This window comes from Pseudophryne corroboree, chromosome 3, assembly GCF_028390025.1.
Source record: "Pseudophryne corroboree isolate aPseCor3 chromosome 3, aPseCor3.hap2, whole genome shotgun sequence".
NCBI lineage: Eukaryota > Metazoa > Chordata > Amphibia > Anura > Myobatrachidae > Pseudophryne > Pseudophryne corroboree.
The window spans coordinates 603093522-603115031 of record NC_086446.1 but is presented as its reverse complement, the minus strand read 5'-3'; the positions used below and the strand labels follow the sequence as shown (position 1 = coordinate 603115031).

At 45.2% G+C, this 21510-nt stretch overlaps 1 protein-coding gene across 1 annotated transcript in view; it reads left to right on the top strand.

Annotated features, from left to right (window-relative positions):
* The window catches only part of LOC135057349 (uncharacterized), a 66397-nt gene that overhangs the window by 27265 nt on the left and 17622 nt on the right, over nt 1–21510 (top strand). Inside the window, exons 2-4 of the mRNA XM_063963238.1 lie at nt 1450–1568; nt 3510–3614; nt 7984–8087. Coding sequence (XP_063819308.1) covers nt 1450–1568; nt 3510–3614; nt 7984–8087 — 328 coding nt within the window. The remainder of the gene's footprint in view (nt 1–1449; nt 1569–3509; nt 3615–7983; nt 8088–21510) is intronic.

Here is a 21510-nt window from a genome sequence, read left to right as displayed (position 1 = left end):
AGTGCAGGTGGAGTTCAGTCAAGGTCAATGATTCAGTTTAGGTTAGTACACACAAAAAACAAAAGGTTACAAACACCGGAACCTAAGGAATAAGGATACATCTCTGTATTATATTGGAGGGGGTCTACATGTGACCATTGGTCGAGTCAGACATGTCACCCAGCCACTCTTGCATGATGCTGGAGATACTGGAGCTTCTGGGGCACATAAGTCCTAGACCAGATCATATCTCAAAACAAGATATTTGTATTGGGTGATCCTAATATCTCGCTGTCTTTACATTAACTGTATTTATTTAATGTAAAGGGCTTATAGAAATTAAACATTCTCTAGAGCAGGTATTCCCAACCTTGGTCCTCAAGGCATACTAACAGTGCAGGGTTTAGTGATATCCAGGCTTCACCACAGATGGTTAAGTCAAAATAAGTGAGGTACTAATTAATTTACCTGTGCTCAAGCATGGATACCACTAAAACCCGGTCTGTTAGTGTGCCTTGCGGACCAAGGTTGGGAATGCCTGCTCTAGAGCAGTGGTTCTCAACTTCGGTCCTCAAGTACCCCCAACAGTTCATGTTTTCCAGGTCACCTAGCAGTTGAACAGGTGTATTCATTACTCACTGACACATTATAAAAGACACACAGGTGGAGAAAATTATTTCACTTGCAATCCTGTGAGGACACCTGGAAAACATGAACTGTTGGGAGTACTTGAGGACCGCGGTTGAGAACCACTGCTCTAGAGCATAGGTTCTCAAACTCGGTCCTCAGGACCCCACACAGTGCATGTTTTGCAGATCTCCTTACAGAATCGCAATTGAAATAACTAACTCCACCTGTGGACCTTTTAAAATGTGTCAGTGAGTAATTAATACACCTTTGCACTTGCTGGGTTACCTGCAAAACATGCACTGTGTGGGGTCCTGAGGACCGTGTTTGAGAACCTGTGCTCTAGAGCAAAGGTTCTCAAACTCGGTCCTCAGGACCCCACACGGTGCATGTTTTGCAGGTAACCCAGCAGGTGCACAGGTGTATTAATTACTCACTGACACATTTTTAAAGGTCCACATGTGGAGCTCATTATTTCAATTGTGATTCTGTGAGAAGACCTGCAAAACATGCACTGTGTGGGGTCCTGAGGACCGAGTTTGAGAACCTGTGCTCTAGAGCACAGGTTCTCAAACTCGGTCCTCAGGACCCCACACGGTGCATGTTTTGCAGGTCTCCTCAAAAAATCACAAGTGAAATAATTAGCTCCACCTCTGGACCTTTTAAAATGTGTCAGTGAGTAATTGATACACCTGTGCACTTGCTGGGTTACCTGCAAAACATGCACTGTGTGGGGTCCTGAGGACCGAGTTTGAGAACCCCTGCTCTAGAGGATACATTTTCAGGATACTTACTAAACATGTATTAAACTGACTATAAGTTATCCCTTTATATGTTATATAGCTGCTGGCGGCTCTTCAAGATTGGAAAAATCAACAAGTGCTTATATCAAATAGTAATGGAGAAAGGACCACAAAAGACCTAAGGCTTGTTTTCAAATGTGTTGACTCAAATAACAAAGGGTGAGTTTAATGCCTTGCATTTAGCATTAGAATGCAATATACAATAAAAATATTAAATTGCATAATATTTAAAAGTTAACATTTTTGGAATTAGCTGAGCTAATTTATAGTTGCTGTCAATCACCTTTTACCTAATAGATCACTGAGGGTCAATATGATACACGCACCTTTAATCTTCAGAGAGGATGTACATTACTGACAGTTTTTGTAATAACTTAAAAATACATTGGGCCAGATGTACTAAGCCTGAAAAGTGATAAATATCACTGTGATAAAGCACCAGCCAATCGGCTCCTAACTGTCATTTTTCAAACACAGCCTGTAACATGGCAGTTAGAAGCCGATTGGCTGATGCTTTATCACAGTGATATTTATCACTTTTCAGGCTTAGTACATCTCCCCCATTAACTTATGCCCTTGGACCCCCCATTTGCCATAACATGTCTCCACATACACCTCTTTGGGGCAGCTGGGGGAGCAGGTAGGACATGTGCTCAGGGAAACAGGAGGGGGACACCAGCAGGGGATCAGGCATTGCCGCTGTGTTAGCAGCAATGCCGGAGAGTAGGGAGGGGCTGGTCAGCCTACAATTATCTCCTCTCAGGGGCTGTACTCTGTGCAACAGGATGTACAGCCACTGCCTTTCTTATCTATTGGTGCATGGATCCACCTCCTTCTCACAAAAGTCACAACCTCGAAGGTACTTGCCTGACAAGCATCTGCTTTCTGCTTCCTGGGGACTACTGTGTGGCTACATCATGAGAGGAACAGATTCAACCGAAGAGGTCAACAACATATAATTAGGGGTAACTTCGGGGGTTAATGTTGTGTATAGTTTATGGTAGGTGTCAGGACTGGTGAATTCTGTGTTCCCTAAACTGTAAACACGGGCTGGGCAGGTGCATCTTGTGAATACAGGAAATTAGGTGACATGATGTAGGATCTACGAATGAAGGAGTGACCAATTTAGACAGCTACAGATAGGTTCACAAAACAAGATACATATCTATATCTATATATAGCGTGCAAATGGATGGATTGCATGTCTTGGTAAAAGGGACAACGGTCCATCATTGTGTCGCACCCAGAAATAATTTGGAACTGTTATAAGTGATGGATAAGACAGACCCTATGTTAATTTAGCTGCAGCAGTATATGAGGGGTCATCCTCTTGATTTTGTACAGATCTTAAGTAGTTCACTGACTTCCCCTTTTTCAACCCCACAACAGAGGCAAGGACTCCCGCACCCTCAGACACAGTAGATGCATACCACTGATGTTAAGAACTTTACTGTTACTTTATGAAGCAGTAACAATGTTTCAGGTTGTAGGGTTATAGTAGAAAATGCAGGGTAATAATTTATCACAATATTTTTTTACATGACACGATATCAACTGAGCACCTAGCAATATGTAGATGTATTATCCTGCCCTCTTCCTAGGTATATGGGAGGGACAGCATTGCAATGACATGATTCTAATGATGATGAGCATCCAACCTCTCCCCACATAGTGATCAGCTGTATCTCCCCTGCAGAGAATCTCTCAGAGGATCATTTTAAAGTTGCCAAGTTTGATTAAAATTGTGACTATGTAGTGTTATTCTCATCATTTTATACAAATTAAGTCAAATAAAATGTAATTAAATTCAATGTGAGGAGTACTAAACTATAAAACTAATTCATATGTACAGATGGAGCCGCGCTCATCTAGCCTTCTCTGTTGCGCCTAGGTGCACCAAGGTTTATTAGCATAAGCCTTTCATCTATTGTTCCCAGCTGCAATACAATACAGAGAGAACAATACAGCAGGGGATTAAGTCCAACAGCACTGGTTCAATTAATCCTATTAAAGGGATAGATGAGCAGGGCTCATCTGTACTTATAATGGTAACATTAGAGAAAAACAAAATGTTCACCAAATACATTATTTTTGCCCTAGATGTCTTAATGAAAATGAAGTGCACAGTGCTCTAGAACTATTTGGCTTTGTAGTCAACAATGAAGGAAAGGAATACATAAGAAAATCCATTAATTCTAATAAAGGGTAAGTGCAATAAATCAAGACAAGAAAGAATAAAGTCACACATAAATGCAACATTGTGAAGCAACACCAAAGTACATTTAAATGTAAGTATGTAAAATAAACATGGATCATGAACACAAAAACGCCTATGGTACACGCTGAAAGCTAGCCATGTTGTAAGTATGGAAGAGGTACATTAAATTGTACATGCTATTTGCACTGTGCGGCTGAACAAATATTTTTGAGAGTGAAACAAGTGACATCACTTTCACATGGCACACTTTGTGTAACATTCATGTAAGTGCGACCCACAATATGTATGTTTCACTATTTTATATATACAGTATTTACACACACATTTCCCAGGAGAAAGATACCACTTCTCATTCATTTGAAACACATGGGGTGCTACATATTATTGCGATGAACATATTAGATACTTTGCAGAAAATGAGGGCACTCACCATTTAGTTCATCTCAAAGTACTGTAATAGTGTCTGAGGAAGGTTAAACCATACTTACCGACTTTATGTTGCTTATATCCCTGAGGAACCCAGAGAGAGGCTGTAGCTGACCGATTTTGGGAGCGTTGTTTTTATGTCATTAGGCCCCGCCCCTGTTGCAGCAACATGCTGCAAATCGTAGGTCTGCTGGGAGGATCAAACTATGTGAATCATGTAATTTTAGCTTGACCCCTTCCCTATGGACTTGTGATTCCTGGTATTATCTCTCCATCCTGCTCACTTCAATGTTCACTCATTTTATAGAAGGTAGCAACAGGTGAAAGGGACAAAGATGCACACAGTCAAACTTAAAATGCTAGTGAGTTATGGAACAGTGGGGGTAATTCAGATACTATTGCTGCTGTGCGTTTTCACACAGCGGGCGATCAGGTCCTAACTGTGCATGCGTATGCACCGCAATGCGCACACGCATCGGACAACAACAACGGGCAGAGCCGGTCAGCGACGGGATGTTGCAAAAAATCCTATCGCACGGGCATTCGCAAGGTGATTGACAGGAAGAGGTCATTTGTGGGTGGCAACTGAGCATTTACAGGGAGTGTCAAGAAAAACGCAGGCGTGCCAAAGCGTTTTCAGGGAGGGTGTCTGACGTCAACTCCAGCCCCGATCAGCCTGTTCTCATCACACTGGAGGAGTAAGTCCTGGGCTGCGCACAGACTGCACAAAATGGATTTTCGCAGCTCGGCATACACATGAGATCACACACTTGCACAGCGAATTTACACTCCCCCCTAGAGGCGGCGACTATCTGATTGCAGGACAGCAAAAAATGCAGCCCAGCGATCAGATATGAATTACCCCCAAAATGCTGATGAGTACAACAATAGTGCACAATGTTGATGGTATGAAGAGGATCACATAATGGGAATAGTTGAGGAAGATGACTAAAAGAAAAGCATACAGGAGCATAGCAGTCCTGGCCGTGAGAAAGTGAGGGTTATAGGGGCAGGGTGAGTATGAGCTGCCTGGGAGTACTTGGCAATGGTGGAAGGTTGAAGCAATTAGTCCAGGTGTAATTGCAATCAGTCTTCATGAAGGACAGAAAGTTTGTGAAGGACACCAGTCAAGTTATGACTAGATGGAGGCCCAGAGACAGAGGAAGATGTAGGTCTTCTGGAGGAGCGCCCTGAATGGAAAAACAGGAACTAGCAGGGCAGTCTGACACTTGTCCTGATTCTCAGATTTTAGGGAACCGTCGAACAGGGACAGTTGGAAAGTGAGTCCCACTTCACATCACTTTCCAAATAAAACCCTGCTAGCAGCTCTTATAGGCCCTACACACTGGCCGATATTCCTCAAATACATGAATGATCTCGTTCATTATTGAACGAGATACCGTTCATATCTTTGAGCGTGGAGTCACCAGCGATGAACGATGCGCGGCCCGCGCTCGTTCAACGCTGGTGCCCCGTCGGCTGTGCATGCAGGCCAATATGGACGATCTCATCCATATTTGCCTGCACTTCAATGGAGCCGGGTGACGGGGAGAGTGAAGAAACTTCACTCCCCCCGTCACTGCACCCCGCCGTCGGGTCGGCCGTATCCGCCACCGGGCAGCTCGGCGGCGAATCTTTATATGTGTAGGGCCCTTTACACTCTCGCTGTATCTGGTGGGGAGAAGTCAGAGTGCTGCGATGAATTACTTTACACAGCAGCAGCTCACGCAGTAACTCAGTGATGCAGGTGGTCTACGACATTCTCTGGTAGTTGCTGTGAAAAAACCCTGCAGTTAAATACATGTGAGCATGCAAATATGTGCTGTCTCATTTGGTACAATGTTTTTATTTTCACATGTGCTTAAATTGGAAACACATCTTAAAGCAGAATTTTAATGGTAATGTGTACACAAGCCTAATACACATGTCTGTCATAGTTGCCAAATGTCAATGAGTCCTTACACATCATACAAGATATGTAGTCAGTACCATAACTAGACAATTTGCCCTGTGCCAGAAAGATAATCGGTGCCCCACCCATATTCGAAACAGGAATAGCACACCAAAAATAAAAGGGGGTTGACTTTGTGGGGAATTGGATGTTCACATCACACCACACAGTAGTGTCCGTTATTCACATTACACCGCACATTAGTACCCCTTATATACGTTACACCGTACAGTAGTGTTCGTTATTCACATTACACCGCACATTAGTACCCCTTATATACGTTACACCACACAGTAGTGTCCGTTATTCACATTTACACCGCACAGTAGTACCCCTTACACATGTTACACTGCATAGTAGAGCCACTTATACACATTACACCACAGTAGAGGTCATCCCCCGCCTCCTTATTCCATCTCCTCTGTACTGCTCCTCTTCCTCATTTCTTATCACCCCCCCAGCTGCTGTACCTCATCATCATCATCATCATCATTCCTCCTCACCATCATTCCAACTCCTCATTCCTCATCATCAATCCTCCACATTCATGCACATAATTCCTCCTCATTATTCCACCCCCCCCCCCCCAGCTGCTGTAAAATAGCTAGATGCATCATCGCTTGTGATAAAATGGAGAGTGAAAAAGTACCAGCCAATCAGGTCCTAACTGCCATGTCACGGGCTGTGTTTGAAAAATACCAGTTAGGAGCTGATTGGCTGGCACTATTTCACTCTCCATTTTATCGCTTTCCAAGCGATGATGCATCTGGCCCATAATCATTCCTCATCATAGCTCCTTCTACTCCTCCTGATCATTTCTCTTTCCACAACCACCCTCCTTCCCACCTTCTCTTTCATCGTGAGCTGGTGCACTGAGAACAGTACTTTCCCTGTTGCGCCGGGCCACACAGTGGCTTTACTTCTCTATTCCTGCCTGCAGTCACTGTCACTGTAGACTAGGTGATACTGGGAGAGACAGGGGAGCTGGGAGGGGGTGGAGCACATGGGCGGGCAGCTGCAGTGCTGCCCGCTGTAATGTATGTAGCGCTACATACATTACAGCAGGCAGCGATGCGAAGGGTGGATTCGAATGCGGATGCCTGGTCTTGGTGGATGTGGGGTGCTACTGGTTCTCTGCCCACAGTGGATATGCGCTGTGGGCTGAGCACACTCGGCACCCCTAGTTACGGTCCTGAACATAGTTGAGAGTGATAAAATCATTGTGGAAATGTATGTTAACTTCTTATCCAAGTTCATCCACTTCATCCACCAGGGGGTGCTCATGCACTTGAGACTATTACATATGCTCAGAAACTGGTACGAGAATACACACACTATGGGGTAAATTTACTAAGATGGGAGTTCTATTTAAGATGGGATGTTGCCCGAAGCAACCAATCAAATTCCAGGTATTATCTTCTAGATGGTGCTAGATAAATGAGAAGTAGAATCTGACTGGCTGCTATGGGCAATATCTCATCTTAAATAGAACTCTCATCTTAGTAAATTTACCCCTATAAGTACATCACTACTACAAACAGGGATAGAGATATAAAGTATTTATTTAGCAAATACTAAAATAACATTTATAACATACATCACATAATTAGCTGGTTTGAGTTATGAAGGGGTCTATTTACTAAGCCTTGGATGGAGGTAAAGTGGGCGGATATAAGTACCAGCCACCCAGCTACTAACTGTCATTTTACAAAACCAGCCTGTGACATGGCAGTTAGGAGCTGATTGGCTGGTACTTTATCTCTTTCATCTTTACCTCCATCCAATGCTTAGTAAATAGACCCATAATTCACTTGGTCAGTGTCATGACTTATTCAGGCATTTGCCCAGTATATGAACTAACAGAATAGATTGCAAAACTTGGCTTCTGGCTCATGTATGAAACTGAAATGTGTTGCTGATTTTATGTTCTTTTATGTTATTCTTTTATCTCTTATTTTTTTCTTTCTCACCCACCTTAGGAATCTCAACTTCAGCGCATTCCAGAAACTTGTTACAGACTGGCAGGGTGTGACACGAGATTTTTACAGAGAACTCAAAAAAGGATTTTCAGTCATTGATTTTGGTGAGAAAATAATAGTTTTGCTAGCCAGAAGCCTGCAGTATATTTGTAAGTCATAGCTACAGTATCTATTATGCAAAATGGCCCAATGTGGCAATTGCAGTGTGAAGTAAAAGAAAATCCTACATTAAAAAGTTTTAACCCTCTCCACACCTGACTAATGAGCTTCTCCTTCCATGTAACTTAGGGGTCTATGGTGGTCATTCCGAGTTGTTCGCTAGCTGCATTCGTTTGCTGTGCAGCGATGAGGCACAAAAATGGCACTTCTGCGCATGCGTCGCAATGCGCACGCGTGGCGTACTATTACAACGAATGAAGTAGTTTTACACAGGGTCTAGCGATGCTTTTCAGTCGCACAGGCAGCCGCAGAGTGATTGACAGGAAGAGGGCGTTTCTGGGTGTCAACTGACCGTTTTCAGGGAGTGTTCGGAAAAACGCAGGCGTGGCTGGGCGAACGCAAGGCGTGTTTGTGACGTCAAATCAGGAACTGAATGGTCTGAAGTGATCGCAAGCGCTGAGTAGGTTTGAAGCTACTCTGAAACTGCACAAAAATATTTTGTAGCCACTCTGCGATTCCTTCATCCGCACTTCTGCTAAGCTAAAATACACTGCCAGTGGGCGGCGGCATAGCGTTTGCACGGCTGCTAAAAACTGCTAGTGAGCGATCAACTCGGAATAACCACCTATGTACTAAGGGGATACGGTCGTTAGGTCAACCCAACTTAGGTCGACAAGCATTGGGTCAACCACGATAGGTCGACATGGTCATTAGGTCGACATGAGTTATTCACATTTTTTTTTCTTTTTTTTTTCCATACTTGACGATCCACGTGGACTACGATTGGAACGGTAACCTTGCCCGAAGCATGGCGAGCGAGGGAACACGGTGCACTAATTGGGGTTCCTCATCACTTTACGAAGAAAACGACACCCCAAAAAAATCCAAAAACTCATCTCGACCCTTTCACCTGTCGACCTAGTACAGGTTGACCAATGACCATGTCGAGTTAACGCATGCCGACCTATCGTGGTCGACCCAATGATTGTCAACCTAAGTTGAGTCGACCCAACGACCCATACCCATACTAAACCTTGGAGAGAGATAAAGTGGACGGAGATAAAGTATCAACCATCCAGCTCCTGCCATTTTTGAAGCCCAGCCTGTAACATGGCAGTTAGGAGCTGATTGCTGAGACTTTGGGGGAGATGGACTAAGTCTTGGCGAGCGATAAAGTGTAGAGAGATAAAGTACCAACCAATCATCTCCTACCATGTTACAGGCTGCGTTTGAAAAGTGACAGGAGTTGATTGATTAGCAGTTTACCTCTCTCCACTTTATCACTTTCTGAGGCTTAGTATATATGCCACTATCTCCATCCACTTTATTTCTCTAAAACGGCAGGATGCACCAAGGTTAAAAATGTGGCCAAATATCCAAAAGTGCCGTTTTCTTGCACCAAGCCCTGGAATGCGATAGAATCCGGGCTTGGATGCGGTGGGCATTGCTCTGTAGAACATATGGCCTTCTATCGCATTTCCCCATTAAGAGAATGGATCCAGCATGTGTCAGGAGCGGCGCATGCACACCAGCGGTGATCGGACTGAGCATGGAAGCTGGCTAGGGCTGACGAGGCAGGGGGTGGCTTCCAATTGCAGCCTGGTCTGGCAGTCCTAGAGGGAGGAAACACCTCCCAATGGGACTGCCTTCTGTGTCTGTGATTGACAGGTAGGACTTCCAATAGGAAGTCAATGCCAGTCACAGTGAAGCCAGTGCAGTCTCACGGACTGCATCTGGCTTCAATAACACTGAGCTGGGGCGGATTTTAGGTAAATAGGTAAAATCCACCACTGTATTTTAGTATGTTAGCTCACTATACCATCTAATAGCATTAGAATGATATCAACTGTATATAACTGCTTTACACCTGTCACCCTCCTTACTGTCATCCTCCTCTGATGCCGGTTTAAGTGTTTCCTTCCTGACTAGGGTCTAATAATATTGAACTGCACTTGTGTCCCAGTGGCCTGACTTACCCAGGAGCCATTCACCCTTTTAGTAACGCTTCTCTGAAATGTCTATATAATCCCATACCTCCCAACATCTGGAGGCTGAAGAGCTGGACTCTCTGCGTGGCGCAGCTACGCGGAGCCAAAAAGGGGGCATGGCCTATTAGAAAGGGGGTGTGGCTTTGCGTGAATGAGGCAATATCAAGCCACGCCTCCCATTTCTGTCACAGTGGGGGCATGGCTAGTGCTCTGTGAGCTGCTGGCATGACCCCAGTCCCTCTCCCTCACTGGAATAGATGCTGTGCGCATGCGCACAGCGTCTATTCACCGCTGCTCTGCAGGGCCGTCTTTTCGTATGGGCTCAATGGGCTCTTGCCCAAGGGCCCCAGGAGTAAAAGGGCTCTAGGCTGATAGCTGAGGGTCCACTCTTTCCAGGGGTACCAGATTTTTGAAAATCGGCCCTGGGAAACCGGAGATATCTGACTTCAAAGCAGTTGTCCCCATCCAAGCCTGTTAATTGCTCTTCCCAGCCAGATATCTCGAGTTCTGTCTAACTTAGAGTTTTTCTGAGGGTATACTCCAAAAGCCGAGACTCTCCCCTTTCAGTGGACACTGGCAGCTTGTCTCTACTATGCCCAGAACCAGAGATATCAGCCTTCAAGCAGCTGGTCCCTGCTACAGCTCCACACGCATAATATGCAGTTTTATATTTTCGTTGGTGGATTGCTCTGGCTCCTGAACTCTGATCCCCAAGTCCCCAGTACCTCCTGAAAGGTGGGACTATCTGAAATCTATTTCCAGGAACTGGAGATATCTGCAGTAAAGCAAGCTGCCCTGACCCCCGGAAAATTATGAATATTAAGCCCACTCCACTATCCTTCCCTCCCCTGTGTATTAAATACCCCCTACCGCCTTGGAAGTCATGTACCAGTGCCCCTTCATTCTACAGTTTAGTGTTCTCCTTCCCTCCCCATCTGTGCAGTAAAGGAGTAATTAGCAGAAATTACTGCTCCAGGTCCTACATGCTGAGCGAAAGATAGAACCCCCCTACCACCCGCAGGACATCAAAGCTACTGCTGATAGCACCTCCCACCCCTATCGCTGATGGGTGGGTAGGGGCCCCAGTGCATTGCTGTGCCCAGGGGCCTACACTGCTGTTAAGACGGCTCTGCTGCTCTGCTCTGAGCAGCGAGTGGAGGAGCCTCCCAACTACCCCCCACCCACCGGGGACACTGCGGCCCACGGGAGGGACAGTGGGACAGACCCAAAGAAACGGGACTGTCCCGTGAAAATCGGGACAGTTGGGATGTATGTAATCCTCAGGACACAATCACACAAAAAAATAAACATTAGCATCCTAAATCTCAGGCTATAAAAAACTACCTATTATTATCTACAGGTTTTTTCTCTCAACAAGGGAAATATAAATTTAGATGCTATAACCTTTAATAACCCCCCACGGTATTCACATAGGTCAGTTGTGTTAGTTGGTGGAATAACTGGTAATAAATAAATAATACAAAAAAATAGATAGTAATCTTGAGATATGATGGTCAGGACTTGACCCAGGGCCACTACCACCTCAACACCAACTAGTAGAGGACAAAAGGGGTTATTCAGAGATGTTAGTAAACCCAAAAAGTTAGCAATTAAGAAAAAAAAACATTTTGCACTGCAGGTGGGGTAGTTGTAACATGTGCAGAGAGAGTTAGATGTGGGTGAAGTATGAAATCTAAATTGCAGTGTAAAAATTAAGCAGCCAGTATTTACCCTGCACAATATAACCCACCCAAATCTACTGTAACTCTCTCTGCACATGTTATATCTGCACCCCCCCCCCCGCAGTGCAAAATGGTTTTGCCCAACTGCTATCTTTTTTTGTTTGCTAACCACTCTGAATAACCCCCAAAGTTTATGACATAAATTTCAACAACAGTTTTATTAGTGTAGGAACACTATAGAATAGGAACTGAAGTGAAACAGGTGAAGGATGGGAGTTAAGCAGTTTAAAAAAATAAACACTATTTACACCGCAAGAGGATAGTACAGATTGAGCAAACATACTAAACTCCTTCCTCTTACTTGTCTAAAGAGGTGCATAATCTCACCAGCCATGAGCTTCTGCAAAAGTTCAATCTTTCCCTAGATGTGTCAGACTCCTACTTGACAAACTGTTTATATGACAAATATGTCAAAAATGTTGGTATAGGTCAGGAAGACGTTATTACAATGAAAATACATGATTTATATATATATATATATATATATATATATTTATTTATTTATTTATTAGCAAAACAATAACCAGTTGCGCTAAATGTGTAGCCTTTATGGAATAAAAGTCCTTGGAGAAATTTTGGCAGCCAAACCCCAATAGCAGGTCCTCTTGCCAGTTGAGAACCAGAAATTTAAAGATGAAATGATAGATGTAAGGGGAGCGCTCAAACAACAGTCTCAATATTTCTTCAAATTTTCTGGATTTTTATTATCGGCTAACCAAAACACCAGACATCCAAGAGCCAATAAGGAGATCTGGGTAAATCCGAATCAGCTCATCTCTAATATATATATATATATATAGCTCCCAAATGGACTGGCACTCTCCTTACTGACGATATGGCCCTCGGTGCCTTCTGGAACAATAATGCAGAACTCCAAAAAAGGCAGCGGCACTCGAGGATTTGGTAGATAGAAGAAATTGTATTCAAAAACAATTACATGAAGCCGACGTTTCGGGGCTCACATGCCCCTTTGTCAAGGTGTGTTACACATCTTGACAAAGGGGCATGTGAGCCCCGAAACGTCGGCTTCATGTAATTGTTTTTGAATACAATTTCTTCTATCTACCAAATCCTCGAGTGCCGCTGCCTTTTTTGGAGTTCTATATATATATATATATATATATATATATATATATATATATATATATATATAAAAAATGCTAGATGTTAGGGGAGCGCTCAAACAACAGTCTCAATATTTCTTCAGATTGAATATCCACATTCGACAAAGGTTTCTAGAAAAAACCCTCTCACCAGAATACACCCAGACAGCTAAATTACTAATTAGTCCATTTCCTTTAAAACGGTAGAATTTATTAAAACTTTATGTATTAACAGCTCTTACATTTGTCTTGACATTCTGAATCCGAGCTAAGCCAGCACAGAGGACACAAGCTCCAGATTACAAGTAATAAATAATGAATGTTATAGAGACATTTGGAGGTTCTTAAAACGTTGGCTATTTAAGATTCTGGGATCGTCTGGTCATATTAGGATATATATTAATTTTAATAATTGTGGCGGTATGGGAGTCCCCCATTTTATACAAATTATCCGCTAGGACATATTGCTCTTATCTGTAGAAAACACCCCTAAGGAAGTCTGTATAGACGAAACGCGTTGGTTGACGGTCTTAGACATAGTGGGTGGACAAGCTGTTTTAGGAGCTCCCCCCGGCTGGGGTAGACAGCGAGTCCAATTAAGATCTTATCCCATGAATGTCAAGACAAATGTAAGAGCTGTTAATACATAAAGTTTTAATAAATTATACCGTTTTAAAGGAAATGGACTAATTAGTGAATTTGCTGACTGGGTGTATTCTGGTGAGAGGGTTTTTTCTAGAAACCTTTGTCGAATGTGGATATTCAATCTGAAGAAATATTGAGACTGTTGTTTGAGCGCTCCCCTTACATCTATCATTTCATATATATATATATATATACACATACAATGTCCAGATAATCCGGCACTCCCAGTAATGTCCAACCGCCTGTGTGCCCCTGTCCAAAATTCAGATATATGGAGGAGTCAGAACAAGCAAATGTTCAAGACAGGACATGGCACTCCAGGACTTAATATAGATGATTTTTAATGTATCAACTTGGTCAACGACCTGCATCACTCCAAAAGCCAGTGGTGCAGTGTAAAATGTAACATCATAGCACAAGCAAGTTACAAACGATGCAGCATTTCGGGTCACGCAGGACCCTTCCTCAGGTCGTGCTAGTGCTTCTAACAGACAGATAAACAAACACACATATAACATAAATCTTACCTATATAGCGTCCCCATGCCGGCGTCCTCGGTCTCAGGGCAGCGTGGAGCTTCCGGTCAGGACGAGACGCCTGTAAGATGACGTCATCGGGCAGCGGCGGTAACCACAGCAACCCGATGCACGGAGCTGCTGACGCTTCCGGACAGGACTGGACGCCTGGGTGATGTCATCATCGGGAGGCGGCGGTAACCACAGCAACCCGATGCACGGAGCTGGTGACGCTGTCCCCGGCCGTGCTGCCTGGCAGGGGAGGCTATAAAAATATAAACATATAGAGCAATTGGTAAAAGAGCAACAACAGATAAGGTGGAAAAACGAAACACAATACATTTAAGAAATAAGTGTGCACTGCTGGTACGCAGGTTGAGACACACTAAAATGTGACCTACAACCTGCGCATCAAACACCACAGAACCAAACCTCATATTATAATGCATAAACAGTAATGCATGGAGCTAACTGGCATACACTAGTGGAGGATAGTATATCATGGTGTCGTTATTAGATAATTTGGCCACCTAGCCGGAATTACCTATATTGTAGATAATTCCAATTAATTTTCTCATTAAGTCCTGAAGGGTGCAACGTGTTCAACTTAATGATCCACTTAGCCTCTAGTCTATGTAATGCCAGGACCCTATCACCACCTCTAGGTAACTCTGGGATATGGTCAATTATTTGATAACAGAGTTCAGACAGTGTATGGGCTTTGGCGCAACAATGGGGTATATTTACTAAGGTCCCGATTTTGACCGAGATGCCGTTTTTTCTTCAAAGTGTCATCTCGGTAATTTACTAAGCAAAAATCACGGCAGTGATGAGGGCATTCGTAATATTTTGGAAGTCCTAGGAAAAAATCACGAATCAATACACCATCGGTCAAATACGCCTGCAATTTGCTAGAAATCGGGAATTTACTAAAAAGTGCAAAACACAAACACTGCCGACAATAGCCAAACACTGCCGTGCTAAAATACAAATCGTGAAAAAGTGCTAAAAAAAAAACAGACCTGCTTTTTTATCCCGTGTTTGTATAGGCATGCACGGATCCATGAGATCCGTGCATGTTTATCAGTGGGAAGGGGTGGGAAATGTTATAATTTTTCAAAATAAAAAATGCGTGGGGTCCCCCCTCCTAAACCAAACCAGCCTCGGGCTCTTTGAGCCGGCCCTGGTTGTAAAAATATGGGGAAAAAATTGACAGGGGTTCCCCCATATTTAAGCAACCAGCACCGGGCTCTGCGCCTGGTCCTGGTTCCAAAAATACGGGGGACAAAAAGCGTAGGGGTCCCCCGTATTTTTGAAACCAGCACCGGGCTCCACTAGCTGGACAGATAATGCCACAGCCGGGGGTCACTTTTATACAGTGCCTTGCGGCCGTGGCATCAAATATCCAACTAGTCACCCCTGGCCGGGGTACCCTGGGGGAGTGGGGACCCCTTCAATCAAGGGGTCCCCCCCCAGCCACCCAAGGGCCAGGGGTGAAGCCCGAGGCTGTCCCCCCCATCCAATGGGCTGCGGATGGGGGGCTGATAGCCTTTGTGAAAAGTGTTTGATATTGTTTTTAGTAGCAGTACTACAAGGCCCAGCAAGCCTCCCCCGCAAGCTGGTACTTGGAGAACCACAAGCACCAGCATGCGGCGGAAAAACGGGCCCGCTGGTACCTGTAGTACTACTAGAGATGAGCGCCTGAAATTTTTCGGGTTTTGTGTTTTGGTTTTGGGTTCGGTTCCGCGGCCGTGTTTTGGGTTCGAACGCGTTTTGGCAAAACCTCACCGAATTTTTTTTGTCGGATTCGGGTGTGTTTTGGATTCGGGTGTTTTTTTCCAAAAACACTAAAAAACAGCTTAAATCATAGAATTTGGGGGTCATTTTGATCCCAAAGTATTATTAACCTCAAAAACCATAATTTACACTCATTTTCAGTCTATTCTGAATACCTCACACCTCACAATATTATTTTTAGTCCTAAAATTTGCACCGAGGTCGCTGTGTGAGTAAGATAAGCGACCCTAGTGGCCGACACAAACACCGGGCCCATCTAGGAGTGGCACTGCAGTGTCACGCAGGATGTCCCTTCCAAAAAACCCTCCCCAAACAGCACATGACGCAAAGAAAAAAAGAGGCGCAATGAGGTAGCTGTGTGAGTAAGATTAGCGACCCTAGTGGCCGACACAAACACCGGGCCCATCTAGGAGTGGCACTGCAGTGTCACGCAGGATGGCCCTTCCAAAAAACCCTCCCCAAACAGCACATGACGCAAAGAAAAAAAGAGGCGCAATGAGGTAGCTGTGTGAGTAAGATTAGCGACCCTAGTTGCCGACACAAACACCGGGCCCATCTAGGAGTGGCACTGCAGTGTCACGCAGGATGGCCCTTCCAAAAAACCCTCCCCAAACAGCACATGACGCAAAGAAAAAAAGAGGCGCAATGAGGTAGCTGACTGTGTGAGTAAGATTAGCGACCCTAGTGGCCGACACAAACACCGGGCCCATCTAGGAGTGGCACTGCAGTGTCACGCAGGATGTCCCTTCCAAAAAACCCTCCCCAAACAGCACATGACGCAAAGAAAAAAAGAGGCGCAATGAGGTAGCTGTGTGAGTAAGATTAGCGACCCTAGTGGCCGACACAAACACCGGGCCCATCTAGGAGTGGCACTGCAGTGTCACGCAGGATGGCCCTTCCAAAAAACCCTCCCCAAACAGCACATGACGCAAAGAAAAAAAGAGGCGCAATGAGGTAGCTGTGTGAGTAAGATTAGCGACCCTAGTGGCCGACACAAACACCGGGCACATCTAGGAGTGGCACTGCCGTGTCACGCAGGATGTCCCTTCCAAAAAACCCTCCCCAAACAGCACATGACGCAAAGAAAAAAAGAGGCGCAATGAGGTAGCTGACTGTGTGAGTAAGATTAGCGACCCTAGTGGCCGACACAAACACCGGGCCCATCTAGGAGTGGCACTGCAGTGTCACGCAGGATGTCCCTTCCAAAAAACCCTCCCCAATCAGCACATGATGCAAAGAAAAAGAAAAGAAAAAAGAGGTGCAAGATGGAATTGTCCTTGGGCCCTCCCACCCACCCTTATGTTGTATAAACAAAACAGGACATGCACACTTTAACCAACCCATCATTTCAGTGACAGGGTCTGCCACACGACTGTGACTGATATGACGGGTTGGTTTGGACCCCCCCCAAAAAAGAAGCAATTAATCTCTCCTTGCACAAACTGGCTCTACAGAGGCAAGATGTCCACCTCATCTTCACCCTCCGATATATCACCGTGTACATCCCCCTCCTCACAGATTATCAATTCGTCCCCACTGGAATCCACCATCTCAGCTCCCTGTGTACTTTGTGGAGGCAATTGCTGCTGGTCAATGTCTCCGCGGAGGAATTGATTATAATTCATTTTAATGAACATCATCTTCTCCACATTTTCTGGATGTAACCTCGTACGCCGATTGCTGACAAGGTGAGCGGCGGCACTAAACACTCTTTCGGAGTACACACTTGTGGGAGGGCAACTTAGGTAGAATAAAGCCAGTTTGTGCAAGGGCCTCCAAATTGCCTCTTTTTCCTGCCAGTATAAGTACGGACTGTGTGACGTGCCTACTTGGATGCGGTCACTCATATAATCCTCCACCATTCTATCAATGTTGAGAGAATCATATGCAGTGACAGTAGACGACATGTCCGTAATCGTTGTCAGGTCCTTCAGTCCGGACCAGATGTCAGCATCAGCAGTCGCTCCAGACTGCCCTGCATCACCGCCAGCGGGTGGGCTCGGAATTCTGAGCCTTTTCCTCGCACCCCCAGTTGCGGGAGAATGTGAAGGAGGAGATGTTGACAGGTCGCGTTCCGCTTGACTTGACAATTTTGTCACCAGCAGGTCTTTCAACCCCAGCAGACCTGTGTCTGCCGGAAAGAGAGATCCAAGGTAGGCTTTAAATCTAGGGTCGAGCACGGTGGCCAAAATGTAGTGCTCTGATTTCAACAGATTGACCACCCGTGAATCCTTGTTAAGCGAATTAAGGGCTGCATCCACAAGTCCCACATGCCTAGCGGAATCGCTCCGTGTTAGCTCCTCCTTCAATGCCTCCAGCTTCTTCTGCAAAAGCCTGATGAGGGGAATGACCTGACTCAGGCTGGCAGTGTCTGAACTGACTTCACGTGTGGCAAGTTCAAAGGGCATCAGAACCTTGCACAACGTTGAAATCATTCTCCACTGCACTTGAGACAGGTGCATTCCACCTACTATATCGTGCTCAATTGTATAGGCTTGAATGGCCTTTTGCTGCTCCTCCAACCTCTGAAGCATATAGAGGGTTGAATTCCACCTCGTTACCACTTCTTGCTTCAGATGATGGCAGGGCAGGTTCAGTAGTTTTTGGTGGTGCTCCAGTCTTCTGTACGTGGTGCCTGTACGCCGAAAGTGTCCCGCAATTTTTCTGGCCACCGACAGCATCTCTTGCACGCCCCTGTCGTTTTTTAAAAAATTCTGCACCACCAAATTCAAGGTATGTGCAAAACATGGGACGTGCTGGAATTTGCCCATATTTAATGCACACACAATATTGCTGGCGTTGTCCGATGCCACAAATCCACAGGAGAGTCCAATTGGGGTAAGCCATTCCGCGATGATCTTCCTCAGTTGCCGTAAGAGGTTTTCAGCTGTGTGCGTATTCTGGAAAGCGGTGATACAAAGCGTAGCCTGCCTAGGAAAGAGTTGGCGTTTGCGAGATGCTGCTACTGGTGCCGCCGCTGCTGTTCTTGCGGCGGGAGTCCATACATCTACCCAGTGGGCTGTCACAGTCATATAGTCCTGACCCTGCCCTGCTCCACTTGTCCACATGTCCGTGGTTAAGTGGACATTGGGTACAACTGCATTTTTTAGGACACTGGTGAGTCTTTTTCTGACGTCCGTGTACATTCTCGGTATCGCCTGCCTAGAGAAGTGGAACCTAGATGGTATTTGGTAACGGGGGCACACTGCCTCAATAAATTGTCTAGTTCCCTGTGAACTAACGGCGGATACCGGACGCACGTCTAACACCAACATAGTTGTCAAGGACTCAGTTATCCGCTTTGCAGTAGGATGACTGCTGTGATATTTCATCTTCCTCGCAAAGGACTGTTGAACAGTCAATTGCTTACTGGAAGTAGTACAAGTGGGCTTACGACTTCCCCTCTGGGATGACCATCGACTCCCAGCGGCAACAACAGCAGCGCCAGCAGCAGTAGGCGTTACACGCAAGGATACATCGGAGGAATCCCAGGCAGGAGAGGACTCGTCAGAATTGCCAGTGACATGGCCTGCAGGACTATTGGCATTCCTGGGGAAGGAGGAAATTGACACTGAGGGAGTTGGTGGGGTGGTTTGCGTGAGCTTGGTTACAAGAGGAAGGGATTTACTGGTCAGTGGACTGCTTCCGCTGTCACCCAAAGTTTTTGAACTTGTCACTGACTTATTATGAATGCGCTGCAGGTGACGTATAAGGGAGGATGTTCCGAGGTGGTTAACGTCCTTACCCCTACTTATTACAGCTTGACAAAGGGAACACACGGCTTGACACCTGTTGTCCGCATTTCTGGTGAAATACCTCCACACCGAAGAGCTGATTTTTTTGGTATTTTCACCTGGCATGTCAACGGCCATATTCCTCCCACGGACAACAGGTGTCTCCCCGGGTGCCTGACTTAAACAAACCACCTCACCATCAGAATCCTCCTGGTCAATTTCCTCCCCAGCGCCAGCAACACCCATATCCTCCTCATCCTGGTGTACTTCAACACTGACATCTTCAATCTGACTATCAGGAACTGGACTGCGGGTGCTCCTTCCAGCACTTGCAGGGGGCGTGCAAATGGTGGAAGGCGCATGCTCTTCACGTCCAGTGTTGGGAAGGTCAGGCATCGCAACCGACACAATTGGACTCTCCTTGTGGATTTGGGATTTCAAAGAACGCACAGTTCTTTGCGGTGCTTTTGCCAGCTTGAGTCTTTTCAGTTTTCTAGCGAGAGGCTGAGTGCTTCCATCCTCATGTGAAGCTGAACCACTAGCCATGAACATAGGCCAGGGCCTCAGCCGTTCCTTGCCACTCCGTGTGGTAAATGGCATATTGGCAAGTTTACGCTTCTCCTCCGACAATTTTATTTTAGGTTTTGGAGTCCTTTTTTTACTGATATTTGGTGTTTTGGTTTTGACATGCTCTGTACTATGCCATTGGGCATCGGCCTTGGCAGACGACGTTGCTGGCATTTCATCGTCTCGGCCATGACTAGTGGCAGCAGCTTCAGCACGAGGTGGAAGTGGATCTTGATCTTTCCCTAATTTTGGAACCTCAACATTTTTGTTCTCCATATTTTAATAGGCACAACTAAAAGGCACCTCAGGTAAACAATGGAGATGGATGGATTGGATACTAGTATACAATTATGGACGGGCTGCCGAGTGCCGACACAGAGGTAGCCACAGCCGTGAACTACCGCACTGTACTGTGTCTGCTGCTAATATATAGACTGGTTGATAAAGAGATAGTATACTCGTAACTAGTATGTATGTATAAAGAAAGAAAAAAAAACCACGGTTAGGTGGTATATACAATTATGGACGGGCTGCCGAGTGCCGACACAGAGGTAGCCACAGCCGTGAACTACTGTACTGTGTCTGCTGCTAATATATAGACTGGTTGATAAAGAGATAGTATACTCGTAACTAGTATGTATGTATAAAGAAAGAAAAAAAAACCACGGTTAGGTGGTATATACAATTATGGACGGGCTGCCGAGTGCCGACACAGAGGTAGCCACAGCCGTGAACTACCGCACTGTACTGTGTCTGCTGCTAATATATAGACTGGTTGATAAAGAGATAGTATACTCGTAACTAGTATGTATGTATAAAGAAAGAAAAAAAAACCACGGTTAGGTGGTATATACAATTATGGACGGGCTGCCGAGTGCCGACACAGAGGTAGCCACAGCCGTGAACTACCGCACTGTACTGTGTCTGCTGCTAATATATAGACTGGTTGATAAAGAGATAGTATACTCGTAACTAGTATGTATGTATAAAGAAAGAAAAAAAAACCACGGTTAGGTGGTATATACAATTATGGACGGGCTGCCGAGTGCCGACACAGAGGTAGCCACAGCCGTGAACTACCGCACTGTACTGTGTCTGCTGCTAATATATAGACTGGTTGATAAAGAGATAGTATACTCGTAACTAGTATGTATGTATAAAGAAAGAAAAAAAAACCACGGTTAGGTGGTATATACAATTATGGACGGGCTGCCGAGTGCCGACACAGAGGTAGCCACAGCCGTGAACTACCGCACTGTACTGTGTCTGCTGCTAAT